General features: G+C 44.0%; 1 protein-coding gene across 7 annotated transcripts in view; it reads left to right on the forward strand.

Annotated features, from left to right (window-relative positions):
* The window catches only part of LCP2 (lymphocyte cytosolic protein 2), a 665418-nt gene that overhangs the window by 593925 nt on the left and 43585 nt on the right, over window positions 1-27908 (forward strand). For all 7 annotated transcript variants that reach the window (XM_078653368.1, XM_078653363.1, XM_078653365.1 and 4 more), the window contains one exon: window positions 4424-4538. In XM_078653368.1, the coding sequence (XP_078509494.1) occupies window positions 4424-4538 (115 nt within the window). The remainder of the gene's footprint in view (window positions 1-4423; window positions 4539-27908) is intronic.

The following is a 27908-nucleotide window of genomic DNA, read 5'->3' on the forward strand; positions in this document are numbered from 1 at the left end:
TTAGCAGATGCCCCCACTGCAATGAAGTGTCAAACATAATTCCAGAATAATTAAATGTAGTGATCTTACTAACCTCGGGCCTACTGTTAAAATGTGACTTAGATCTTGAATGTTTCAGTCCACTTGTCATAATGAAAGGTTTACTAAAGTTTACCTTCAAATCAAGATTACTCATAAAAGTTGTAAACACATCTAATAAAGTCTAGACGGTGTGTGCAGTTCTGGCTAAAAGTACTGTGTCATCAGCATCAAATGTTTCCTGGCCTGGAATGCATTGGCACCATATTGAAAAAGAAAGGTTTTTTCAGGCAATCAATATAAAGTAGAAACAAGAAAGGGGCTAGGATACAACTATGGTGAATACCACACTCGAAACTCATTGAGGGTGTTCATTCTCCATTTGGGCCATATCTAATTCTGCCCACAGCAGCCATTAAAAGTCATGTGACCCAGGACACTGGCAGAAACGCAGAAGTGAGATTTTATATGGAATTTTACCACAAAATAGGTTTTTAAATTACAATTGATTTTAATGTAAACATCATTTGTCTAGCGCACCCGGTCTAAAGTTAGCACTTATTCAGTGTTAACAAGGTAACCCAGTGTTATTCTATACAAACGTTCAGTCTTACCAGGACTGAGAAAAGTTTTTAGGAGTTTTAAACCTCCAGCACATGTAAAGCTTGAATTACACGTCTCACTTTTTTATATGCCATGCACTCTGCACTAGGAGCATTTAGTGCCAAGGTGAGAAAATCATCCTTTTTGCCCTGATCACCTCCATTTTTTGGTTGATACTGGTGGTAACTGACTCTGATCGTACCCTGGGCTCTGCTAACCAGAGCCAGGGCCTGTCCTCTGCGTAAAAGGTATATGGTAATTAGGTGGAATTACAATTGTTATGGCAACCAACCTGTAAGCCCCTAATATATGGTGGGCCTCTAAATGTAGGATTAGAGGCCCAGCAGATTTAATGCACTTAAATATGCACTGCTCTGTCGCCTGCTATAATTTTAAAGGCAGTTCTACTTTGCAGGCTGCTTATTAAAGTAAATTGTATGCAAATTCAACTTTGGAATTAAAGGTACTTCCAAAGTCTCAGACGACCTTATTTTTACATATGAGTCACCCATAAGGTCTTCACTGAGTGCCCTGTGGATAGGGTGCCATGTATCTATAAGCAGGGACATTATAAAATTTGCTTTATATGCCCTGGAGAGGAAAAAACTGCCAATTTAATTTCCCCCATGGTAGCACAGTAGCTCCATAGGCTAATACAGAAATCCTTTAAGTATAATATGGTCAGGCACCAGCTGAAAATAAACTTCAAAGTATTAAAATGAAATTTAGAATAAATCTAACATCTTGCCAAAGTTAGATTTATTATAACTATCACAGAAAAGAAGTTATAGAACTTTCTTTTCTGATGAGGTGTGAAGTGACCTGCATAGAGACAAGGAACATCTTGTGGGAAGAGAGCTGCAAGTTGCAGAGCAAAAGGCAGGAAGGGTGCTGGGTAGCCAAACTGGTCTTCAAAGAGGAAAAGACAGGAAAGGACACAGGCGCAACCCCTCCCCCCATATTCTACGCCAACAGCCAGACAGGAGCCCCAGTTATTGAATTAGCAGAGAGACTGAAAGGAGAGTATTTGGGGAACTCAACTACACCAGTTGGTTGGCTTAGCCATATCGTAACCTCCCAGAGAGAGTTCATCCATTTTGGAGTTTAAAGGAATAGTGCTTTCTGGAACAAGATAATGCCACACTTTGGAGGAAGTAGTCATACCTGACAGTGGTGCCCTGCACCCCATTGCTCAGGATGCCCCCTGCTTGTCACCCAAGAACCCTGGATAAATATGGGGGAGCTGCCCAAGCAAATCAGATCCCTGTCTGAAACTACAAGAGGAAGAAGGACTGCCCTGCTGGAACCATGGACTGCACCAAGGGGGTTGCACTTTGAATGAAAGCACCTGCTGTTCACTTTGGGAACTAAGGGCCAGATGTAGGTGGCCGTTTCAGGCCATTTACCGACCGGTAATGGCCGATTTCGGCCGTTACCGACCGGTAAATGGGTTATCGGTATGTAGGGGCACTATTTTACAGAATCGGTAAATTTACCGATTCGGTAAATTTACCGATTCTGTAAAATATAGAATCGGTATTTTTACCGATTCGGTAAATTTGAGATGTAGGTGGGACTCTTCAGAGTCCCAAAAGCCTTACCGAATCAGTATTTTACCATCAAATCCAATTTGATGGTAAAATACCGATTCCGGTGTGCATGCACATGTGTGCATGCACACCCTATGCCATATGACAGGCAGACCTGCCCTTAGGGCATGTATGCCTGCCACATGGCACCCGAGCCATTTTTGGGGGGGCCAGAGGGTGTCAAAGTGACACCCCCTACTCCCTTGTGAAATTCGGTATTTACCGATTCGGTAAATACCGAATCGGTAATGCCCATTCATTCCTATGGGCTTCAAAGCCCATAGGAATGAATGGGCATTACCGTTCGGTATTTACCGAATCGGTAAATACCGAATTTCTCCGATTCGGTATTCCAGCACATCTGGAATACCTACATACCCACCCCTCAGATTTACAGATTCTTAATTACCGAATCGGTAAAATTCGGTAATTAAGAATCGGTAAATCAATCCTACCTACATCTGGCCCTAAAGCCCTTAGGATTTTGCCTTGCTTTAAAAAGAGAAGCAGTCGACTCCCTGAAAGCAACAGGTTAAAAGAGCTTCACCCACATCATCTCCAGGGAGACGTAGTCCCAACATCTCAAGGAGCAACTCAGAGCTTCTGGAACCATGAATTGGTGTTGTGGGCACTTTGGGATCCCAAACAGACCTTCTGGAAGAAGACCCAGACGTTTGGAGAAGATTGGTGAATTTTTCTTAAAAGGGTCCATAAGGGTCAAGCTGCTGACATCGAACTGCAACACGTCCTGGATTTCAGGTTTGTTCCGCTGAAAGCTCTGGCGCTCAAGATTTTCAGGGTTTCACTGCAGCTTTGTGCTGAACCGAGCCGCTGTTGTTGACTTGAAACCCAGCCTGGCGAGGATCCTCATCCAATGTTGAGAGAAAAAGCTGGAAAAAGTGACAAAGTTAGAAGATAAAAAGTTGACTGGGCCCTACTGCTAAGTGTATCTGATCCATGCTCCATCGCCGTCGGCCTGTAACTTTGACTTTTTTAACGGGCACGCACAACCAGATATCCCAGAGTGCACTTTTTGCTTTTAGGCACTAGAAAGTATTTATTCTTTAAAAATTCATATCTCCAGTTCCCTACAATGAATATTTTTTATTTTGGTGTTATTTCTGTCATACAAATATTTCCTATTTTTATATATTAGTTTGGGATTTTATTGTGTTTTGTGTCTTATTTATTCACTACATTGGTGTTTTTAAATGCTACACACACCTGTCTCTTAAGTTAAGCCTAAAGACACACAGATGATGGACCAAATGCAGAGCAAATAAAACATTCACCCCCAGTCAAGGGATCTGGGTTAAATCCATTGTTCTTTTAACCCCAGTTTAGACCCAGCCATATGCAAATCAGTCTTGACCGGTTTTGGGGCATATCTCACCACATCAGTTATGCTAGCTTGAATCCAGTGGCACAGTGAGCCCGGGACCCATGTCTGGGTATACCTGCCGCACTTGGGAGAGAAAGCAAAAGACACACAGATGATGGACGGAATGCAGAGCAAATCAAACATTCACCCCAGTCAAGAGATCTGGGTAAAATCTATAGTTCGTTTGCTCACGATGCCACTCCAGTTTAGACCCAGCCATATGCAAGTCAGTCTTGATTGACCCTATGCTTCATGGGAACCGTCCAGCCCGAAATGCCAAGCCAGGTCCTCACTGGACCCGAAACAAGCATCCTGGGACCAGTTTCAGGGCATCACCCCATATCAGCCAGGCTAGCTTGAAACCAGTGGCACAGGAAGTTAAGCCTGTCTACTTGAATTTTAGCCAGGTACCAAGGGTTGAGCAAGTGTATAATTTATTGAGACCTTGACTGTGCCTTATATTGTGATTGTGGCCTTATTACTAGTGGTAGCCTGCCTATACCTACTCATAATCCACTTTCCAATAGCTTACCTTAAGGGTATCTTATAAAGAGGTTTGGGACAGAAAAAAGGTTTATTTTGTCATGTTGAAATGGCAGTTTAAAACTGCACTAGAGGCTTCAGTGGCAGGCCTGAGAAATGTGTAAAAAGGCTCCTTAAGTGGGTGGCTGGTGCCTGAGAAGACAATTTAAACTCACTCTATAACTTATTTGACACATTTAAAAAAAAAACCATCAACATGTTTTCAAAAGTGTATTTATGCTTATTTCTTGACACACTTTAAAGACTATATTTATGACAACTGCATTTTTTGTTTCCAATACCACAACAGGGCCCTCCAGACCAGCGCCATCACCATCTAATTCAAATACATTTCCTCTAAGAAATCCACCAAAACCTTTACAAAAGCCATTCACTTTGGGAGCCAGCAGTGCACATGCAGAAAGGTTTGTCTTGTCTCATTACCCATAATAGCCTACATATGTTGAATCTTATTTCATGAAGTGAATTATTTGAATATCCCTGTTTAGTCATGGGGATTCTCCTTTAATGGATTATTTTCACATTTTGAGATTTTTGGGAAGATAAACTGTCATCCAGGATCTGGCAGGAATTTTAAAAGCATGGGCTACATGTTGTACTTTGGGCCTTATTTAGAGTTTGGCAGACAGAATAGTCTGTCAACCCCTTGCAGATATCTCTTCTACCATGTTACAACAGCCGTCGGGTATAATTGAATTGTAATATGGTGGACGGGACATCAACCTCCTGTGTGACAGAGTATCCCAACTGCCAAATTGAAAATAAGGGACCTTAGTCACAAACACAGAAAGACCCCGTTTTCTTATTTCAAAATTTCATAGAGGACTGGCCACTAAGGGTGGGCGTAAAGTCCGTTTCGCGGACGAATTTGCGGATTTTCCGCAATTTCACGATCCGCGAATCTCGCAAAATAGCGGTAAAATCCGCGAATCAGCGGGGACGAATTTTCAGCCAAGCAAGTTTTACAGCAGCAGGTGCAAAATATGAACCTAATTTCTTTGTAACCTTTTACAAAAGGGTTACAAGGAAATTAACTTCAACTTGGGCACCTGCTGCTAAGTGCTTCCTGGCGCCTCGTTGCCTACTTGCAACTATTCTCTGACCCTGCTCTGACCCTTGAAGCAGGGTCAGAGAATAGTTACAAGTAGGCAACAAGGCACCTGTCCCAGGAATTAAACCTCATCAGGAAGCACTTACAGATATAAAAAAACAGGGAGAAGGGAGAGGATTGCAAATACACCCATTTTGAGTTGTCAGGAGGGGTTAAACTAAAAGAGACCTTTACAGCAGAATTTTCATATGCATTTTGCTAAAAATATAAAGCTGTATGTTCTGTAGGGACAACTCAGGAATCTGGCCCTTCAGAGATCCGGCCTCTCTTTCTTTCTCTCGTTCTCTCTCTCCCTCTCGTTCTCTCTCTTTCTCTCTATCTATCTCACTCTTCCTCTCCTTTCTTGCTCTATGTATCTCTTTCTCTCTCTCTTTCAAGTTCTTCCTCTTGCTCTGCTTATCTCTTTCTTTCTCCGTTGTCTCTCTCTCTTTCTCTCTATCTCCCTCTCTTTCTTTCTCTCTCTCATATCCTCTCTTTCTCGCTCTCTCTTTCTCTCTCTTTCTTTCTGTCTCACTCTCCCTCTCTCTCTCTCTCTTTCTCTTACTCTCTCTCATCCTCTCTCTCTCTCTCTCTCCCTCTCTGTGTGTCTTTCTCTCTTTCTCTCTCTCTTTCCATGTCTCTCTCTCTCTTTCTCTCTCTCTTTCACTTTCTTGCTCTTTCGCTGTCTCTCTCTTTCTTTCTCTCTCATTCTCTCTCTCCCGATTTCTTTCTTTCTTTCCTTCTTTCCTTCTTTCTTTCTTTCTTTCATTCTTTCTTTCTTTCTTTCCTTCTCTCCCCTCTCTCTCTTACTCTCCCTTTCTCTTTCTCTCCCTCTCTTTCCCTCTCTCCCTTTCACTTTCACTTGCTTGCTCTTTCTCTGTCTGTCTCTTTCTTTCTCTCTCTCTTTTCTTTCTTTCTTTTTCTTTCTTTCGTTCTTTCTTTCTTTCTTTCTTTCTTTCAATCTCTCTCTCGCTCCCTCTCTCTCTCTATCTCTCTCTCTTTCTCTTTTTTGAAACATTGCAAAGATCTCGTAGATGACAAAGTACAAACAAGCATTTGCAATGCAATAGGTCTCGCATGTTTTGTATTTACGTGACTTAGCTGTATTGATATTACAAATTACAATGGCTTTTAATGTTTAAATAATTAATACTTAAATAAAAGTGATTTTAATTTATAATGGCAATAGCTTAAACTTTTATAAATACCTTTTGTGAAGATTATGTTCAGTGTATTTTATTGTGACGAAAATCCAAGAACAGAAGTGAAATATTAACATCTTTTTGTGACATTTGTAATAAAGTTTGAAACATTGAGAGAACATATTTGAACCAGTTGTTGTTGAATGGTTACGCACATTGATGCTGGGGTGGTGCTGAGTTATGCTGTGGTGGTGCTGAGTGGTGCTGTGGTAATGCTGAGTGGTGCTGTGGTGGTGCTGAGTGATACTGGGATGGTGCTGAGTGATGCTGGGGTGGTGCTGAGTGGTGCTGTGGTGGTGTCGAGTGATGCTGCGGTGGTGCTGAGTGATGCTGTGGTGGTGCTGAGCGGTGCTGTGGTGGTGCTGAGTGATAATGTGGTGGTGCTGAGTGATGCTGTGGTGGTGCTGAGTGATGCTGTGGTGGCACTGAGTGGTGCTGTAGTGGTGCTGATTGGTGCTGTGGTGGTGCTGAGTGATGCTGTGGTAGTGCTGAGTGATGCTGTGGTGGTGCTGAGTGGTGCTGTGGTAGTGCTGAGTGATAATGTGGTGGCACTGAGTGATGCTGTGGTGGCGCTGAGTGATGTTGTGGTGGCGCTGAGTGGTGCTGTGGTGGTGCTGAGTGGTGCTGTGGTGGTGCTGAGTGATGCTGTGGTGGTGCTTAGTGGTGCTGTGGCAGTGCTGAGTGATGCTGTGGTGGTGCTGAGTGATGCTGTGGTGGTGCTGAGTGATGATGTGGTGGTGCTGAGTGATGCTGTGGTGGTGCTGAGTGGTGCTGTGGTGGTGCTGAGTGATGCTGTGGTGGTGCTGAGTGATGCTGTGGTGGTGCTGAGTGGTGCTGTGGTGGTGCTGAGTGTTAATGTGGTGGTGCTGAGTGATAATGTGGTGGAGCTGAGTGATGCTGGGGTAGCGCTGAGTGATGATGTGGTGATGCAGAGGGCAGAAAGGCACAAAAAGCAGTCTAACAAAGGGCAGAAGGGCAGAAAAACAAGGGAAAAACAAGTCTAACACAGGGCAGAAGGGCACGAAAAACTAGTCTAACAGAGGACAGAAGGGCAGAAAAACAAGGGAAAAACTAGTCTAACAGAGGGCAGAAGGGCACAAAAAACAGTCTAACGGGGCAGAAAGGCACAAAAACGAGTCTAACAGAGGGCAGAAGGGCACAAAAAACGAGTCTAACAGAGGGCAGAAGGGTACAAAAACAAGGGAATAACAGAGGGCAGAAGGGCACAAAAAAACAAGTCTAACAGGGGGCAGAATGAATCCCGCCCTGCATGTTTGTCCACGAAGATGCCACCTTTTTGTGCAATACCTCTACTCAACTGGAGTACTTTCTACTGTCTAATCAGTAAGTGCTCCCTCATTGGCTAAATGTTTGGGGGCAGATTTACAATAACTGGCGCATCCCCAGGGATGCGCCAGTTATTGTGCGCCGCAGCTCCGTCACCCATGGTGCGCCGCATTTACAATGCGGCGCACCATGAGGCAAAAACGGCACAGATGCGTCACGCATCTGTGCCGTAAAAGCAGCGCATTGCTGGAGCTGCGTCGCGCTTGCGACGCAGCTCCAGCAATGCTCTGTGGGTGCCCTATCTCCCCAATGCTGCATCAAGCCTTGCGCCTGCTTCAAGCAGGCGAAGGGTTTTGACGCAGCATTGGCCTAAAAGTGACTGAGTGAAATCTTGTAGATTTCACTCAGCCACTTTTAGGAGGCTGAGTCGGAATGCCTCCTGATGGCGCAGGGCTTTACAACGAGACGCATCTCACAGAGAGATGCGTCACGTTGTTAATACCCAGCACCATGGCGCATCTTTTGTGCTGCCGCTGCGTCACAAAAGGTCTCGGTAGAGGGTGGCAGTGGTGAACCAGAGGGTGGCAGTGAAGAACCAGAGGGTGACAGTGATGAACCAGAGGGTGGCAGGGGTAAACCAGAGGGTGATAATGCTGAACCAGAGGAAGGCAGTGCTGAACCAGAGGGTGGCAGGGGTGAACCAGAGGGTGGCAGGGGTGAATCAGAGGGTGACAGTGCTGAACCAGAGGGTGGCAGTGCTGAACCAGAGGGTGGCAGGGGTGTACCAGAGGGTGGCAGCGGTGAACCAGAGGGTGGCAGTGATGAACCAAATGATGGCAGGGGTGAACCAGAGGGTGGCAGTGGGGAACCAGAGGGTGGCATTGGAGAACCAGAGGGTGGCAGTGGTGAACCAGAGAGTGCCAGTGGTGAACCAGAGGGTGGCAGTGCTGAGCCAGAGGGTGACAGTGGTTAACCAGAGTGTGGCAGTGGTGAACCAGAGGTGTTGTGATGAACCAGAGGGTGGCAGTTGTGAACCAGAGGGTGGCCGTGGTGAACCAGAGGGTGACAGTGCTGAACCAGAGGGTGGCAGGGGTGAACCAGAGGGTGCTGTGATGAACCTGAGGGTGGCAGTGGTGAACCAGAGGGTGGCAGGGGTAAACCAGAGGGTGGCAGGGATGAACCAGAGGGTGGCAGTGGGGAACTAGAGGGTGGCATGGGTGAACCAGAGGGTGGCAGTGGTGAACCAGAGAATGGCAGTGGTGAACCAGAGGGTGGCAGTGCTGAACCAGAGGGTGACAGTGGTTAACCACAGGGTGGCAGTGCTGAACCAGAGGGTGACAGTGGTTAATCAGAGGGTGGCAGTGGTGAACCAGAGGTGCTGTGATGAACCAGAGGGTCTAGGGTCATGTGCATTACCTCACGTGTAAATGCATCCCTGCTATTCGGGCACACTAATGGTGGTTCAAGGTTGAAGAAACAACCGACTCCAAATGTTGTTGTATAACAATTAATTCATTGTTTTAATAAACATAAAGTTTCATGTATGATGATATCTCAAAGTTTTTGAAGTTTCCAAAGGCGTACATTCAATCAAAATAAAGTTTCAATAGATCACTAAGGGCTCCGATGCATTTCGGGCTGGGGTCGCCCTTTCTCAAGGAGCACTGTGAAAAGAATACAAAATACGGGCACATCAATGTATTAAAGCGGTAAACGTATGTATAAGTTGAACTACGAAGTGCTAGATGAGTGTGGGTTGGTTGGCATACTTGGTGAAGGTGTCTGATGCGCAAGCATGCATACCGGTTTATGAATTTCAAGCAGGGGTTGTGAGGGGTCAAGCTACGGGAAGTGAAGGATTAACATGTATCATGCTGTGGGTTCCCTTACAGGAATGCGGAATGACCCATTAGTGTGACTAAAGTGCTTTTAGTGAGCTTGGTTAAGTAGGTCTTGCGTGATTTAATGAGAGGTAACGGTGAAGTGAGGATCGAAAAAAGATTGAACCCCGTATGGAACCGGGACTTACGCGTAGCGTTGAAGTCCCGATGTGCAGTGACCTGAAGATAGAATGGCGACCGTTAGCGGTGTGGCCTTACGGATGTGATAGTAATACGTGAAAAGATGGTAGCGGACTTACGTTTGTGAAAATTAGTCTCTCTTGAACGCGGGCTCATTCATGGTCGGGCTGTAGAAGCACCGGGGTGTGCGGCTCTCGTTCAGGATCAGTCAGAGTGCTGCAGTGAAGCTGACTTGCGTAAACCAAGAGTGATAAAAAGAAGGACTATGGGGTCATGCATTAGCGTGGCGGCCATATTGGAATGGTGTGTGGTGAATGTTAAAACGTGGGGTTGTGGTGTTAATAAAGAATAATGCTGTGGAGGAACATACTTTGGTCCGAACTACTTATTCACAATGCGTGTAATAAGTACCACACAGGGTATTCTATGCCCGATACATAGATGACCTTTTCTTTGTATGGAAGGACACACGAGAAAACCTAGAAACATCACTAAAGTCATTGAACTCCAAAGATAATCGTATCGAACTCACGTGGAACATCAGCAGCGATGAAATTACTTTCCTGGACGTACTCATCAAATCCACCAACCAAGGCCTGCAAACAGACTTGTATCGGAAAAACACCGACCGGAACAACACTTTGCACTTCACAAGTTTCCATCAAAATTCCCTGAAAAGACATTTGCCCTATAGCCAAATGCTGAGAATAAAACGCATAGTGTCAGACCCAGTGAAAAGCAAAACACAAATGGAAATTTTGTCCACCAGATTCTCTGAAAGAGGCTACCCCAAAGAAGTTATAGATGAGGCACTCACAAAGGCATCTGCAATTTCACGCTCTCAAGCTCTTCAAAGCATCCCAAAGACTACACACGCTAGAACGGTAATTGTAAGTAAATACTCTACTTCAAGCCAAGCATACAAAAAAATCATCAGGAAGCACTGGCGCATCTTAGCTTCAGAACCCGACTTTGGAGATTTATTCAAAGAAACCCCGATTTTTGCTTACACCAGAGCACAAAACATCAAAGAAACTCTATCTAAAAAAATCCTGGAAGATGTGACATACACTGGCACCCGCCCTTGTCATCATTGCAGCAACTGCAATAACATTATAAAAGGGAACACCATCAATCACCCTATGAAGGGCTTCGACATAAAACTAAAAGTGAACGCCACATGCGATTCGTGCAACCTAATCTATCTGTTGAAATGCCCTTGCGGCATGATCTACGTAGGCAAAACATCCAGGAAGATTAAAACCCGCATCACGGAACATAAGTCCAATATCAGAACTAAAAACATCAAATCGAACATTGCTAATCACTTCAACGAAGCGGCCCATAACATTGCGCAACTGAAGTTTTTAGTTCTAGAGATGGTACCTAAACTGGAAGGTAAAGACCCGAACAAGACACTCCTGCAAAAAGAAACATCATGGATTTACAGACTCCAGGCCATGAAGCCGCACGGTCTTAACGACCGCCTTGAGTTTAATTGTTATTTATAGTACCCTGTGTGGTACTTATTACACGCATTGTGAATAAGTAGTTCGGACCAAAGTATGTTCCTCCACAGCATTATTCTTTATTAACACCACAACCCCACGTTTTAACATTCACCACACACCATTCCAATATGGCCGCCACGCTAATGCATGACCCCATAGTCCTTCTTTTTATCACTCTTGGTTTACGCAAGTCAGCTTCACTGCAGCACTCTGACTGATCCTGAACGAGAGCCGCACACCCCGGTGCTTCTACAGCCCGACCATGAATGAGCCCGCGCCCAAGAGAGACTAATTTTCACAAACGTAAGTCCGCTACCATCTTTTCACGTATTACTATCACATCCGTAAGGCCACACCGCTAACGGTCGCCATTCTATCTTCAGGTCACTGCACATCGGGACTTCAACGCTACGCGTAAGTCCCGGTTCCATACGGGGTTCAATCTTTTTTCGATCCTCACTTCACCGTTACCTCTCATTAAATCACGCAAGACCTACTTAACCAAGCTCACTAAAAGCACTTTAGTCACACTAATGGGTCATTCCGCATTCCTGTAAGGGAACCCACAGCATGATACATGTTAATCCTTCACTTCCCGTAGCTTGACCCCTCACAACCCCTGCTTGAAATTCATAAACCGGTATGCACGCTTGCGCATCAGACACCTTCACCAAGTATGCCAACCAACCCACACTCATCTAGCACTTCGTAGTTCAACTTATACATACGTTTACCGCTTTAATACATTGATGTGCCCGTATTTTGTATTCTTTTCACAGTGCTCCTTGAGAAAGGGCGACCCCAGCCCGAAATGCATCGGAGCCCTTAGTGATCTATTGAAACTTTATTTTGATTGAATGTACGCCTTTGGAAACTTCAAAAACTTTGAGATATCATCATACATGAAACTTTATGTTTATTAAAACAATGAATTAATTGTTATACAACAACATTTGAAGTCGGTTGTTTCTTCAACCTTGAACCACCATTAGTGTGCCCGAATAGCAGGGATGCATTTACACGTGAGGTAATGCACATGACCCTAGATTCTATTGCCAGCGTTTCAGGACAGTAACGCTACCTGCTGGTGCACCTAGACATTTTCTAAAAATCCTACAAACCTTAAATACCTTCAATTCCTACCACGAAGCAGTGCGCCGTGCCAACCAACCCTTATGAACCAGAGGGTGGCAGTCGTGAACCAGAGGGTGGCAGTGGTGAACCAGAGGGTGGCAGTGGTGAACCAGAGGGTGCTGTAATGAACCAGAGGGTGGCTGTGGTGAACCAGAGGATGGCAGGGGTGAATCAGAGGGTGGCACTGGTGAACTAGAGGGTGGCAGTGCTGAACCAGACGGTGATAGTAGTTAACCAGAGGGTAGCAGTGGTGAACCAGAGGGTGGCAGTGGTGAACCAGAGGTGCTGTGATGAACCAGAGGGTGGCAGTCGTGAACCAGAGGGTGGCAGTGGTGAACCAGAGGGTGACAGTGCTGAACCAGAGGGTGGCAGGGGAGAACCAGAGAGTGGCAGTGCTGAACCAGAGGGTGGCAGTGGTGAACAAGAGGGTGGCAGGGGTGAACCAGAGGGTGGCAGGGGTGAATCAGAGGGTGGCTGTGGTGAACCAGAGGGTGGCAATGCTGAACCAGAGGGGAGCAGTGGTGAACCAGAGGGTGGCAGGGGTGAACCAGAGGGTGGCAGGGGTGAACCAGAGGGTGGCAGTGGGGAACCAGAGGGTGGCATGGGTGAACCAGAGTGTGGCAGTGGTGAACCAGAGAATGGCAGTGGTAAACCAGAGGGTGGCAGTGCTGAACCAGAGGGCGACAGTGGTTAACCAGAGGGTGGCAGTGGTGAACCAGAGGTGCTGTGATGAACCAGAGGGTGGCAGTCGTGAACCAGAGGGTGGCAGTGGTGAACCAGAGGGTGGCAGTGGTGAACCAGAGGGTGCTGTAATGAACCAGAGGGTGGCTGTGGTGAACCAGAGGATGGCAGGGGTGAATCAGAGGGTGGCAGTGGTGAACTAGAGGGTGGCAGTGCTGAACCAGAGGGTGGCAGTGGTGAACCAGAGGTGCTGTGATGAACCAGAGGGTGGCAGTCGTGAACCAGAGGGTGGCAGTGGTGAACCAGAGGGTGACAGTGCTGAACCAGAGGGTGGCAGGGGTGAACCAGAGAGTGGCAGTGCTGAACCAGAGGGTGGCAGTGGTGAACAAGAGGGTGGCAGGGGTGAACCAGAGGGTGGCAGGGGTGAATCAGAGGGTGGCAGTGGTGAACCAGAGGGTGGCAATGCTGAACCAGAGGGGAGCAGTGGTGAACCAGAGGGTGGCAGGGGTGAACCAGAGGGTGGCAGGGGTGAACCAGAGGGTGGCAGTGGGGAACCAGAGGGTGGCATGGGTGAACCAGAGTGTGGCAGTGGTGAACCAGAGAATGGCAGTGGTAAACCAGAGGGTGGCAGTGCTGAACCAGAGGGCGACAGTGGTTAACCAGAGGGTGGCAGTGGTGAACCAGAGGTGCTGTGATGAACCAGAGGGTGGCAGTCGTGAACCAGAGGGTGGCAGTGGTGAACCATAGGGTGACAGTGCTGAACCAGAGGGTGCTGTGATGAACCAGAGGGTGGCAGTGGTGAACCAGAGGGTGGCAGGGGTGAACCAGAGGGTGACAGTGGTGAACCAGAGGGTGGCAGTGCTGAACCTTAGGATGACAGTGGTTAACCAGAGGGTGGCAGTGGTGAACCAGAGGTGCTGTGATGAACCAGAGGGTGGCATTCGTGAACCAGAGGGTGGCAGTGGTGAACCAGAGGGTGACAGTGTTGAACCAGAGGGTGGCAGGGTTGAACCAGAGAGTGGCAGTGCTGAACCAGAGGGTGGCAGTGGTGAACCAGAGGGTGGCAGGGGTGAACCAGAGGGTGGCAGTGGTGAACCAGAGGGTGCTGTGCCCATACACGAATGCATGGGTAACTTCGCCATGCAAGCGGCCCGCGAACACGCAAAAAGTCCCGCAAACACGCAAAAAACCCCGCGAATGCGCAAAAAAACAAAAATCCGAAATTTGCACTAATTCGCGGATTTTGCGGATTGCGAATTCGTTTTCGCGCGAATTCGCGGAACGCAAATTCTCACATTTCACCCATACCTACTGGCCAAGACATGAAACTTAACCATGGATTCTATTTCCGCATCCTTGAGAAAATTAATAAGGTAATAAGGAAGTGCTTACATGATCAAAGCAAAGAACACATAACAAACTAGATTTGCTATCAAACTGCATAGAACATATGTTGTCTTATTCTTTGTTCAGTATGGCTTAAGTATCCTTTTGAAGGTATATTATTGCAGTAAAAAGCATTGAAAGGTAATATCTTATGTTTTTTTTAAAGCCTTGGAAGTTGGGTTGCCTATATATCAATCTGTATGAATGACAAACAACAGAGGAGACTATTAAAAACGATAAATAATAGTATATCATGATTATTATATAAAAGCCAGGCAGCCAAAATGTTTATTTCAGATGATGTAGCCATAAAAATCACAAATGAAACATGATAAAAAATAACATTACACTTATGTAAAATATAGACTTCCAAAAATTCTTTATGAGTATATTTTCAAAAGTTCATTATTAGAATTGTTTTTAATGCAAGTTTAAGTGAAAGGTAAGGAATCATCTATGTGAACAGTAAAAAATGCAAAATGGCAAAGAGACATGAGTGTTGAATTTTCTAATTTCAGCATATTGGCATGGGTGCCATTGCCATAATCAAACAAACCTTTGACAGGCATTTTTGTTCCTAGTGATAATGTGTAAAGGACAAGATAAAAGGAAACGGAATTCAGTTTGGATGCTATTATGGCAATTAAAACTGTTACCAGTCTTAGAGAGAAACTGACTTCATGACTAAGGGCCTGATTTATATAGGATATTATAGGATACATATTTCGGTGGACGGGATATCTGTCACGTTTTAATGGAGTAACCCGTCCACCTGAAATCTAAATCAGACCCTAAGTAAAAGATGCTAAAGGGGTTATACCCAGATAAAATATAATTTAGAGTGCTTTTGCAGTTGGATTCTCTATATTAGCTAAATTTTGTTCAAACACCATCATACACTTAAAAATCAAAAAATACTTCATGAGCTTGCCTGTGCCCAGGATCTTTCTCCTGACTGAATTCAATGAGTCTTAATAAGTCGATTTGATATATGGGAAATCCCAGGGTTGATCGCTTGGGGTGCCAGCCACAGATTTGCATAGCATGGTGCCCCTAGAAGACTGTGTATTAATTTTTGTATCAATCTGGGCCCCTTACACCTTGCTGGTGCAGCATATAACTAAGATCTTTACTGTATAATTTCATTTTGTGTGTACTCCAGATCCTGGCCAAGTACAGAACTGTCTTTAGACATGTTAGTCATAGACATATTTTATAACTGAAATCTATTAAGATGACTTTCACAAAATCAAAGTATAAACACTAGGAGGATGTGAGAAATTTGGTTACTGGTTGATGGAGGTGAAACCCTACTCAGGCAGCAACCACAATCCTTGAAATGCAGGCAAATCCCAAACTAACTTGTACTTAACCCTCTCGTAGCTTAGCACAAAGCAGTCAAGCTTAACTTAGAGGCAATGTGTGATCCATTTATGTAGCATTTTAATAATTAATAACATGAATACACAACACAAAGAAAATCCCACACCAAGTTGGAAAACACATATTTTCATAAATTATTTGACACCAAAATGACAAAAATCCAATCAGTAGAATGGGAGATGCATGTACTGGCATTGAGGTTCAATGATGTGCGTCGCGCAGCGGCGGGCCGATGAAACCATCGGCAGGAGCTTACGGTGTGAGGTCCAATGGTGAGGTCGATGAAGCCACTGTGTCTTCAAGGACTTGCTTCTTGATGCATAGACATCGATGGCAGGATGTGTCGGGCACGGCCAGCTGTCGTGTCAAGATGCGTTGCACAGGGTCGATGCTTGTGAAGCTGCTGAGAAGAATATGCAATGCATGGTCCTGTGTCAAGATGTGTTGAAATGTGTTGAGTGAGGCCAGTTGTTGGAGTTAATATGCATCGCACTGCGTTGGGGCTTGTGATGCCATCAAACATAGGCTGGGTTGCACGATCCTGCCACAATTCTGAAAATGCCACTTTTAGACATTTATCTAATATTGAGAAAAGTGCATTAAACAAGGGATTTTCGTTTGTGCTGGCGAAACACACAAATTTAGTGGAACGAAGATCGAAGCATTCAAATTTTGTCAAAAAATGAATTTGAAAGCATTCTTTTTAACTCCATCTAAGGAGATCTCCAGCCTAAGTAATAGGTCCACATTGTGTCCATTTCCAAACTAGATTCCAAAGGACATTCGCATCTTTGAAAAAAGCATTTTATGTAGTTTCTGGGAACAAAACAAGAAAATATTGAAGATAATTTCACGAGTGCAGAGAAATTTGCATTGGCACAGCTACAAAAGGATGAAACTATTGTTATAGAAGCAGGCAGACAAAGGAGGTGCCATTGTGATATGAGGAGTTGAAGATTATAAAAATGAAGGCAAATGGCAAACTTATTAAGTGAAATGCTGCAAAAAAATTCTGAGTGATCCCACAAAAAAACTTCAAAGTAAGATAACGTTAATGACTAAACAAGCATTCAACAGTGGGTATATTGGACCATATTAATTTGAGTTTCTATAATAAAAAAATACAGAATACCAGTGTTGTATTTGTTACCAAAACTGTATAAAGATTTCACGACCCCACCCGGATGTCCAATAGTGTCAGGTGTTGTTTCAGTTAAATTTATTAAAATAATTATTATGAGCGGGACACGCCAATAAGTGTTAATAGACGGGAGCAGGAGCTGCATTTAAATGAACAGAGCCTGGTTTCCACTTTTACTCTTCGAGTTTACTACACAGGTTGCAGTTGTTGAAGATGTATTTAATGCAGAGCACACTTGGATGTTGTTTGTAAAGTTTTGAGATTGGAGAAAGCATTCTGGATTGAGAGTAGTTCATTTCAGATCAATTCTTTAATTCTTTAATTACTGATGCTGTTCAGAATGTCTTCATATACAGACTGTTCCCCGTATACGAAGTGAGTATGATTGAGCTCCATGGTTGAAAAAATGTGGATCAATTATTTAACTATTGTTTATCAACTCAGAAGTTTGTTTATTATTTTCAGACTCTAAGAGGGAGACTGAAGGTTTTGTTTTGAGTTCTAAAGACATTGAGTCGGTATACTAGAGGTAATGATTCACTTCCAAGTAAACAACGGGTGTAATGCAGGTGCAACCACCATGAGTTTTGTAAATGGGTTTACTTACAGAGACTACCAGTTCTGAGTAGAACCCATGAATTAAGGCATGTGTTGGAAACGCATCACCAACAGTGCAAGCGCAAGCGAAGGAATTAGCTAGTTGTTCATGGAAATAATATTGAGTCTCCAAAAAATAGTTCCTGGTTATACAACAACAGCATATTTCACAAGGTTGCCCAGCCCATTAGTTAGGAGTACCAGTAAATTACTTAGTTGTTCTTGAGAGTCCTCTTTTATGGGTTAATACAGTTCAGAACTGCATCAAAATATTGATTAGTATAATTTGCGTAAATGAGTTAAAAAGAAAAATTTGTGTATAGTCAAAAATGTGTGTATTGTCTGATTTATTTATTTTTTTGTGTTTCTTTCTATACTTTTGTAAAAAGAAATTGTAACAAAATGTCATCATGTAGTGGTTGGGTGTATGGAATTTGCAATGTATTCCTTGGTGGTATTATTCTTTTGTATATGACAAACAATAGAAATTACAAAAGTTAAATAGAGTGCTCATAATAACTGTGTGTGTAAATTGTTGGGGATATCAGCATCTTTTTTGGTTGTAAATGTTTAGAAAGTTGGCATTTTCTAGTCCCAACTATTTGGTATCAACTGCCTGTGTTCTGCGTCACATGACTAGGTGTAGTTTCTTCCATACTGCGAGACATCTAGGTGTTGGTACGATGGGCACTGAGTTGACAAGGGGAAGGATCTGTCACCTACCACAATTGCACATTATACAGGCCCTGCCTGAGCACTCTCACAAAGGGTTTGTCACTAGCATTTTGTGTTCACAGACAAGTTGGTGCCAGACAGAAAAGACAGGAATGGCTGCTGCCTCAGGGGTGGAAGCCTCTAGAAACTTCTCTCACTTCAAAGTGGGCACTAGGTATAAATATTGGGCCTCAGATCCCAACTATTTAGTAAACCTCTGGACACGTGGAAGACTGAGAAGGACTCTGTGACACTCTGCCAGAAGGACTGCTACTCTGCTGCCTGCTGCCCTGCTGCCTGAGTGAAGGGCTAGACCTGTACCTTGAACCCAGGATCATCAGAGTGACTCCAAGGGTCACTTGGCTGGCCTCCTGATCAGAGCCTCAGGTTCAGAACAGCTCCACAAACCTGAACCCGACACATGGGCTCTGCTCGCTGTGAATCCTAACCTCCCAAATAGTGTCCTCTAGTGCTGGATCCTTGGAAGTAGGCCTGAAGATGCTCTGCCAACCCAGCTGTGGTCCCCATCAGAACTCAAATGATGCCCCACAAATCCTTGCTGCACAGCTGCCAGCCTCATTGGAATAGATGCTGAAATCTGCAAAACCAATCAATCAATCAATCCTAACATTTATATAGCACGCTACTCATCCGGAGGGGTCTCAAGGCGCTGGGGGAGAGGAGTCCGCTACTGCTCGAAAAGCCAGGTCTTGAGTTGCTTCCTGAAGGAGAGATGGTCCTGGGTCAGCCGAAGGTGGATGGGGAGGGAGTTCCATGTCTTGGCTGCCAGGTAGGAGAAGGATCTTCCTCCGGTGGTGGTTCTGCGGATACGTGGAACGGCGGCGAGGGTGAGGCTGGTTGAGCGTAGCTGGCTGGTGGGAGCGTAGAAGGTCAGGCGGTTGTTGAGGTACCTGGGGCCCAGGTCGTGGAGCGCCTTGTGTGCGTGGGTGAGGAGTCTGAACGTGATCCTCTTGCTGACGGGGAGTCAGTGTAGGTCTCTCAGGTGTCAGGAGATGTGGCTGTGTCGGGGGATGTCCAGGATGAGTCATGCGGAGGTGTTCTGGATGCGTTGGAGTCTTTTCTGAAGTTTGGCTGTGGTTCCGGCATAGAGGGTGTTTCCGTAGTCCAGTCGGCTGGTGACGAGTGCCTGGGTTACCGGCTTCCTGGTTTCGGTGGGGATACACCGGAAGATCTTTTGGAGCACGCGCAGGGTGTTGAAGCACGATGATGAGACAGCATTGACTTGTCTGGTCATCGTGAGGGAGGAGTCCAGGATGAAACCCAGGTTACGTGCATGGTCCGTTGGTTTGGGAGTGGTGCCCAGGGCAGGGGGCCACCAGGAGTCGTCTTAGGCGGAGGGCGATGATCCCAGGATGAGGACTTCCGTCTTGTCTGAGTTCAGTTTCAGACGGCTGTTCTTCATCCACTCGGCTACGTCTTTCATCCCTTCGTGTAGGTTGGTTCTGGCGGTGGCGGGGTCGTTGGTGAGGGAGAGGATCCCACAAAGCCTCATTGCACAGTAGTCAACTCCATCAGAACTGATGCACAGCGAAGCATAACCCTACCACGTACGCCACTCAGCTTCATCGGAACTGATGCCAGATGATGCAAAGCCTTGCAAAGCAACGCAGCACAGGATTTAAGGATCTTTGTTCAGCAGGCCTAACTTGGCCCCAGTATACAGCCTGCTCTGCATTGTGGTTGGTCTGAACTTGTAAACCTTGTCCTGTTTCAGTGTGTAACCATTTTAACAGAGGAACATTGATGCTGAGTCCATGGACCGATCAAAAACCAAAATCAGTCCTTGTAAAAACATATCAAAAAGGTTCACACATTAGTAGCCACTTATGGAATGGGATTATGTTGGGTCATATCAGCCCATCCTTCTCTGAATGCAGACCCTAAGCCTGCAGCCCACTGAAAAAAATGATAGAGTAGAAGAATCTCCAGCCTAGCCTTGGCTTAGTAAGTAATATATAGCTCTTACATCCCTTGTATGGAAAACGCTTGGAAACTTTACAAAAGTTAGATGCACTCCCCAAACCAATTCCAAGTACCTCCAAGTGCTGGTGTGGGTGCTGCAATGCCATATCTCATATTGGTTGATGAAAGAAATCAAGTTACTGGTTGCAGAGGTTGAAACCTTTCTAAAGCAGCAACCACAATCCTTGGTAGGGTGAAGTCACAAGCAAACTCTAAATCAACCTGTGAGCAACCCTGTGAGAGCTTGGCACAGAGCAATCATGCTTAACTTAGACTCAATGTATAAGGTATTTGTGCAACAATTCAAACAGTGGCAAAGTGAAAGCACACCAAAGAAAGGATCCAACACCAGTTTAGAAAAATAGAGCTGATTTTAATAAATAAAACAACACCAACACCTACAATAATCCAATTTGTGGAACTGGAGACATGCAGGTTTAAAGATTTCAGTGAAAATAGTGCCAAAAAGCACAAAGCACCAACTGTGGATATCTGGTCATGCCGAACCGGACAAAGTCAGAAGTTCAGGCTCACTGCGATGGAGCATAAACCGGCTACAGGGACCCAGTTAGGCAGAGTTAACAGAGTTTTCCCATTCCGCACTCTGCTTGGGGCACGAGTTGTCATTTGAGATGTCATCAGTGATGTCACTTACCATGTCATGAATGATCTAATATGTGACATCATCAGCAGTGGATTGGGGGTGCGCGAAATATAGTTAGTACAACTAACTATATAGGAGCAATTTCAATGGTTTTGTATGAGTAAAATGTCCAGCTAACTATCACACCACTAAAACTTATAGTTTTTTGAGTGAATTTCAAAGGTTTTTTAAAAGCTAATTCCTAACTATATAACTCCTGAAACCTATGGTTTTTTCAGTGAATTTCAAAGGTTTTTTAAATGCTAATTCCTAACTATATAAGGCCTGAAACCTATGGTTTTTTCAGTGAATTTGCAAGGTTTTTTAAATGCTAATTCCTAACTATATAAGGCCTGAAACCTATGGTTTTTTCAGTGAATTTCAAAGGTTTTTTAAATGCTAATTCCTAACTATATAAGGCCTGAAACCTATGGTTTTTTCAGTGAATTTGCAAGGTTTTTTTAAATGCTAATTCCTAACTATATAAGGCCTGAAACCTATGATTTTTTCAGTGAATTTCAAAGGTTTTTTAAATGCTAATTCCTAACTATATAAGGCCTGAAACCTATGTTTTTTTCATTGAATTCGCAAGGTTTTTTAAATGCTAATTCTATTAGCGGATAACGTTTTTATATATTAAAACGTTTTTTAAATCTCAAATGCCTGCTTTGCTAACAGAGTTTTTAAGCACAGGCTCTTTTGTTTCTGGTGGCCGTCTTGGGAGACTGCATATCAGAATTTTTTTATGAAATATAAGAGGATTTGAGAAGTCACTCAAAATGTGCCCTAATTTTTCTTTCTTCAGCACTAATCATAATTTCTATGGCAAAATGAACCCCCTCATTTTGTTCCTTTTCAAATTAAATGTTTTAAGTGTTAACACTTTATTCCAATCAAGATGACTTCAGGTGTGCCATACTTTTGTCATAAGTAAGACTGTTAGCGCTCTAGTTGTTCTTTAGAACACTCTGGGACATTCTGTCATTGGGCTATAGTTGGGCTACATCTGGCTGATATTTGGGCTACATTTGTTTTTTTTTGTCTCTGGTGGCCATCTTTGGGCTACATTGGGCTACATTGGGCTACATGTGGGCTACATTTGGGCTCTAACATATATATAGCCCAATGTAGCCCAATATATATTTTTTCAAAGTTAATTTTCGTAAAAACCACTGGAGCACATATCTTGAGACATAGCAAAGGCACATCGGGCTACCAGTCCCTACAATTTTGCCAAGTTTGGTGGACAACCATTCAGCCGTTCGGGCTAAAAGTGAGTCCAACCGCCCTATGGAAATTAACATGGGAAAACACGTTTTGGGACCCCCCTTTTATCTCGGCCCCCGCTTGACGAATCCCCCCCAAACTTTCGTGGAAGGACTGGAGCGCTGCGAGGCAAAGTTAAGGAAAATTTCAGGAAGATTCCTCAACCGGCGCCAAAGTTATTCCCAATAGAATGTTGCGATTTCCCTATGGAAAACAATCCTAACTATATATACCTACTGGCTATCGCCAGTAGGTAATATATGTAGTTAGGTATGGTAAATAATATTTAACGTAACATTTAAGAAAAGGTTGAAGTGACATTATAGTTAGGTGAAAATGGCATTCAGAATGCAAAGAAGCCCTGAAATTCACCAGTTATACTTTACTGAGCTAACTATAACTTGTGCCCATCATCATGCTTATAACCTTACATTACACATCACTTTCATACATGCGTGGCATGGGGTTGAATGCAGTGCCTGGCCTTAAACCCAACCCCTCACCGGCACCCCACCCCTTACACACCGCTATTCTATGCTAGTTCTTTTTTATCCCTCTCCTGCAGGAATACACAGAGGTATCCCTACTCTTTCCTCTTAGATTTGTTTTTCAGGACTCTAGGGCAAATCCTGTGGTCCTATAATGGTGACCACAATATATCTTTCATGTTGTGTCCAGTCCATCAGTTCTTTTGCTTCCGCTGGACCAACCAATCACAGTGCTTTTTTCCCACCAGTCTCACAGCACTAGATGTTGCTACTTTTTTAACCTTAAACCATGCTCTCACCCACTTTGATATAATCATGAGTGATAGTTTGAGTGACTGAAATGCCCAACTGGAGATCGTAGCCTAGCACAACTAGGGGACTCAGCTTTTCTTCATTTGCTGCAGACTGTGGATTCAACAAAAGTAAGCACTGCAAAATTTAAGGAGTCTCATTTCTTTTATTGTTTCTGACATTTCCTGGCATTTTTAATTCACTATTGCTTGGTATCACACAGGTTTAATTTAGCTGAAAATTGATAAAGAATTCAAAGTTATTGCAAGGAGGGGGCCCCCAAAATATTCTTGGCCCAGGGTCCCCAAAACCGTTAAGATGTCCTGGTGTGGAGCCATACTCTACTTCTAAGATTCCCACTCACTGAAGTTCCTCGTACCTCCAAAATTTCCTACCACATGTACGCGGACGATACCCAAATATATATAAATATCTCTTTGCTTGAGGAGATTCTCTCCCTGAACGAGACCCCGAAACTGACTGTCCAATAGCTATGCGCTAACCAACTAAAACTCAACGCAAAGAAAACCAAATTTCTCCTAATCTCCCCCACTAAAGCCAACCCCGAGATTCAGATGTGGATCAAGGCCATCACAGACTATTGTGGACTCTGCCAAATCCCTGGGCATAATCCGAGACTGTAACTTGAACATGCGGGACCACATCAACTCAATGGCTAAAGCAGCTAGATTCCACTTGAGCTACCTTTGGAAACTGAAACCTTTCATTGAGGTTCTTGACTTAAAAATGGCAGCTCAAGCACTAGTCATCTCCAGACTGGAATATGGTTGCTCCACCCTCACTGGTCTACCCAAGATCTCCCTAGCACCCTTAAAAGCTTGCCTCAACGCGGCCGCCAGACTACTCACCGGCACCAGGAAATTCGACCACATCTCTTCACGTATGAAAGCACTGAACTGGCTCCCCCTAGAGGCCAGAATTCAGCTGAAACTGGTATGCATCACACACAAGGCTCTTTACTCGAACTCCCCTGTTTATCTGGCACAAAAACTAGTGGTATCAGGAGGAAGCAGGAACTCCCGGTCCTCCAGAAACCTTGTACTCCAACCTGCCTTTTTTTCAGAAAAAAAGAACCCATAATAGGGCATTCAGCGGGGCAGCACCAAGAATCTGGAACTCTTTCCTACCCGGCATTCGAAGAATCCCTTCTCTAGCACGTTTCAAGAGGGTGGCCAAAACCTTCCCCATGGGTAAATTCCTCGCCTAGTGCCTGCGATGCCTGACCACAAATCTGATGTTTCTAAGACTATTGCTTCTTCCCCAGATCACCAACTCTTCCCACAGAGAATTTACTGGGTCTTTAATCTTTTACCGACTTTAAATATGATTGCAATCTGTAGTAATCTAATTTATCTTAATACATCCTCTCAGACAGCTGCTCAGCAAGAATGAATGAGTTATATGTAGAATGTTAGAATGCCTGATGACTGCATGTTTAGAATGTGTGAGAGTGCTTGCTTGTGTGAGAGAATGACAGTTAGAGAGAGTGGGCTGAGCAGCAGCCAAGCAGCTCCTGGTGGGATTCCCTTTTCCAACTAAGTTACCTTCTTAAGACCTTCTATGGAGCAACCATGGATTACTAATAAACCTCTACATGATAACACCACTTGGCTACACCTTATCATCAATCAAGATTCAACTACAACATTTTGGCGACACTTGGAAACAAACCCTGTGAAATTCATTAGAGGTGAGAGAAATTGTGACATTTTAAAAGAAATATATTATCAACTTGTGACTAAAGATAGACTAGCAATTTAAGTAAATTACAAGATAAGAAAAGAATGCCCTTGAGGATCCCACCAGTGTCCTTTAAAACACGGACAGCCTACTAAGGGCAAATCAACCTTCTTGTAAATATGGAATTTAAAATGTATAGACAACATTGCAGTCACATTTAGAAGTTACTGTCTACGTTTTTGGTTGAGCACTACGATATTCTGCAGCTTCAAATTAGTCTCAAAAGATGTTAAAGAAAGTTACCAATGATATTATTATCGAATTGTTTATTGAAGTTCTTGCCATCTGCTTAAACATTGTGAAAGATAACATCGGAAGTGCTCATAAATGTGATTTATAGAGACATGGAAACCCTGAAAGCTTTTCAGAGTCAGCTGTTCATTATTTTAAACTCTGACATGTGGGAACATTTTATATTGAAGAGTGAACCTCCGATGAAAAGCACAAATGGAAAACGATGACAAGCTTTAAAAACTTATTGCTTTAGCATATTTATGGACATTGCACACAACTTGATATTTTAAATGTGAAGCAGAAATTTCAAGAAAAGCAATGACTCGTTACCACGAAGCAGTTTGTCTTCAAATCCTTAGCGCGTGCTGCATTCTTCAAACATTCCAATTCATGCCACAGCGCACGCCCTTACCTCTGTACTGCCATTCTTCGTAACGTCACCAGTAAAACGTCATAGTCTCCACGTACTAACAGCTGCTGACCAACACTCCTATGCTCAAACGTGCCGAGAGCCACTCAGCACAACGTGAAGCAACGTGACGCCATTTTAAGAGACTTAGGGGCTCATTAGGATGGCGGACGGACTTGCGTCCGTCCGCCACCCTAGAGGAGGAGGGACCGTCCGCAGGGGCCGCGGCGGTCCCTCCAGTACAATTAGGATGTGACCGCCAGGGTGGCGGTCACATCCTCTATCTTTAACATTGCGGCGGGTGCAGCTTCAAGCTGCACCCGCCGCAATGTTAAAAATGCATGCACCGCATTTGCGTGCACAAAGCGGCAGGCACCGCGCGGTGCCTGCTGCTTTGTTCACGCATATGCACGGGGGTACCCTAGGTACCCCCCATGTGCACCCCCCACCCCCCCTTCACCCAGGGGGCCCGCAACGGCCCCCCGAAGTGAAGGTCCGTATGCTTTTCCACGGCGGAAAAGCCGCCGCGGAAAAGCATACATTTTACACCATCCTAATATGGCTGGCGGTGTCTGGTAGACACCGCCAGCCATGTTAGAGCTTTTCCGCCACGGTTGTAAGCCAACCGCAGCGGAAAAGCGGCGGACTGAAACCAGGACCCACCAGCCATCCTAATTTGGCGGTGGGTCTTTGGTGGGTCCGCAGAGGATTTTCCGCATCCGCCGGGCCGGCGGTGGCCTCCGCCGGCCCGGAGGATGCGGAAAATCCTCCATCCTAATGAGCCCCTTAGTTTTCATTACGGTGAAGATGCCTACTGTTCACGCTTCTAGAAGACAATAAAGTTAAAAGAAAAACGATAGAGATACCTGCTGTTCACACATTGGAATACGTTTAGAGACATTGAAAGACATTAACATCTTCCTTTTTACCATTTTGTGCGTGACATTTCTGATACTAATTGATCGGAGCAACTGCATGAACCTCGGAGAGCACAATCCTTATGCCGTAGTGTATGACATTCGAGACTGATTGATCAGAGCAGAAGACATTTGACATCTCGGGTGAGACAGTTCGCTCACCGGCGTAACATTAACCCATTTTCTTTACAGGAATATTTGTTTCATTATCATTTATCAACATTTCACTGTAATTAATGATCATTTTAGGTTGGAGATAAATCTGTTCATAATGTTCACTGCTATTCATAATGTTCACTGCTATTATTAACCTGTATATGTGGTAGATAAGTGAAATATCGTATTTTGGTGTTATTTAAGCCTAATTGCTTTGAGGGAAGTGGTGTGTAGGAGCAGGTCTCCTTACTCTAGTCTATTCTCAGTGTTGGGTGATGCGCACACTCTTTCACTGGTCCCTCCCTATATGTGCCTGATCTTAAGCATTTCACAGTGTATGTTTTATTTATCTTAGCAGTTGTTTCATTAGTACAGTGACTTTATTAATATTGCACTTTAAGTTAAGGTAACTTAAAGTGATATTCAACCCATGCTTAAAAATACAATGATGTGTCTTTTACTATTTTAGCAGTACTTGCGATACAGCAGTGTGAGTTTTATTCCTTTTTACTGTGTTTTGGAATTTGCTTGTTTTTGACGTCCTTTAGTTTGAATACCTTGAGTATAGTATTCAGAGGACAGTGTACTCCATATTGTAGCGTAGCTTCTGCCTGAGCAGTGTTTGACACTCTTTATTTAGTAGTGAAAGAGTGCTTCATGGAGTTTGTGTTTTTTTTTTAAAGAATGGTTTGCATACATTCTTCTGGTTTACACCCGTAGTGTCGTGGTGTGTATTGTATTTTAAGCTAGTTGAACAATGACTGTAGTGTGGAGTATATACTTCATGAATTTCATGTGTATCCTCTACTTTCTCTGTTCTACACTAGCTTGAGCACCCGTTTAAGGTGCATTGTGAGAGGTGTTTACCTCCTAGTTAGCAGTGCACTTTTGTTTAGTGCCTCAGTTACATTTTAAATTTAGATGCCTCAGATGCATTTTTGGATTTAGATATCATCCTTGATATTGGAGATAGATAACATCCTTGAAATTGGAGATGTTTGTCACATGGATAATGCTGTAAGATATTTTAATATCAATTTTATGCACTTTGGTCTTTGTCCCATCCATGGACTCATGATTATTTTAACAATTTATGTCATTAGCGGAGGTATGTGTGACATTGATAATCCATACTATGCGTCCTTTATATGTTGTGCAATAACATAATTGGACTAGTACTTTTTGTACCTTCCTAATCAATCCATTTCCAACTATACTTTCAACTCACATCTTGTTTCTTTTCCTTTTCTTAATTTCCTTACTAATACAAGTTGCTAGAAAGTTTAATTATGCACATGTTCATTTGTTTTTCCCTAAGAGAGGAGAAGTGATGTACTATCTTGCATACAATGCTTTCTCATGCTGTGTTTTCTAGCATTCTGTACTCTCTTTAAATTGTCATCTATATATTCAATTGTATAATGCACTATGTATCTTGTAATCAATTATCTTAGTATTGATGCATTATCCCAATCATTA

The sequence above is a fragment of the Lissotriton helveticus genome, chromosome 7 (assembly GCF_964261635.1).
Source record: "Lissotriton helveticus chromosome 7, aLisHel1.1, whole genome shotgun sequence".
Classification (NCBI taxonomy): Eukaryota; Metazoa; Chordata; class Amphibia; order Caudata; family Salamandridae; genus Lissotriton; species Lissotriton helveticus.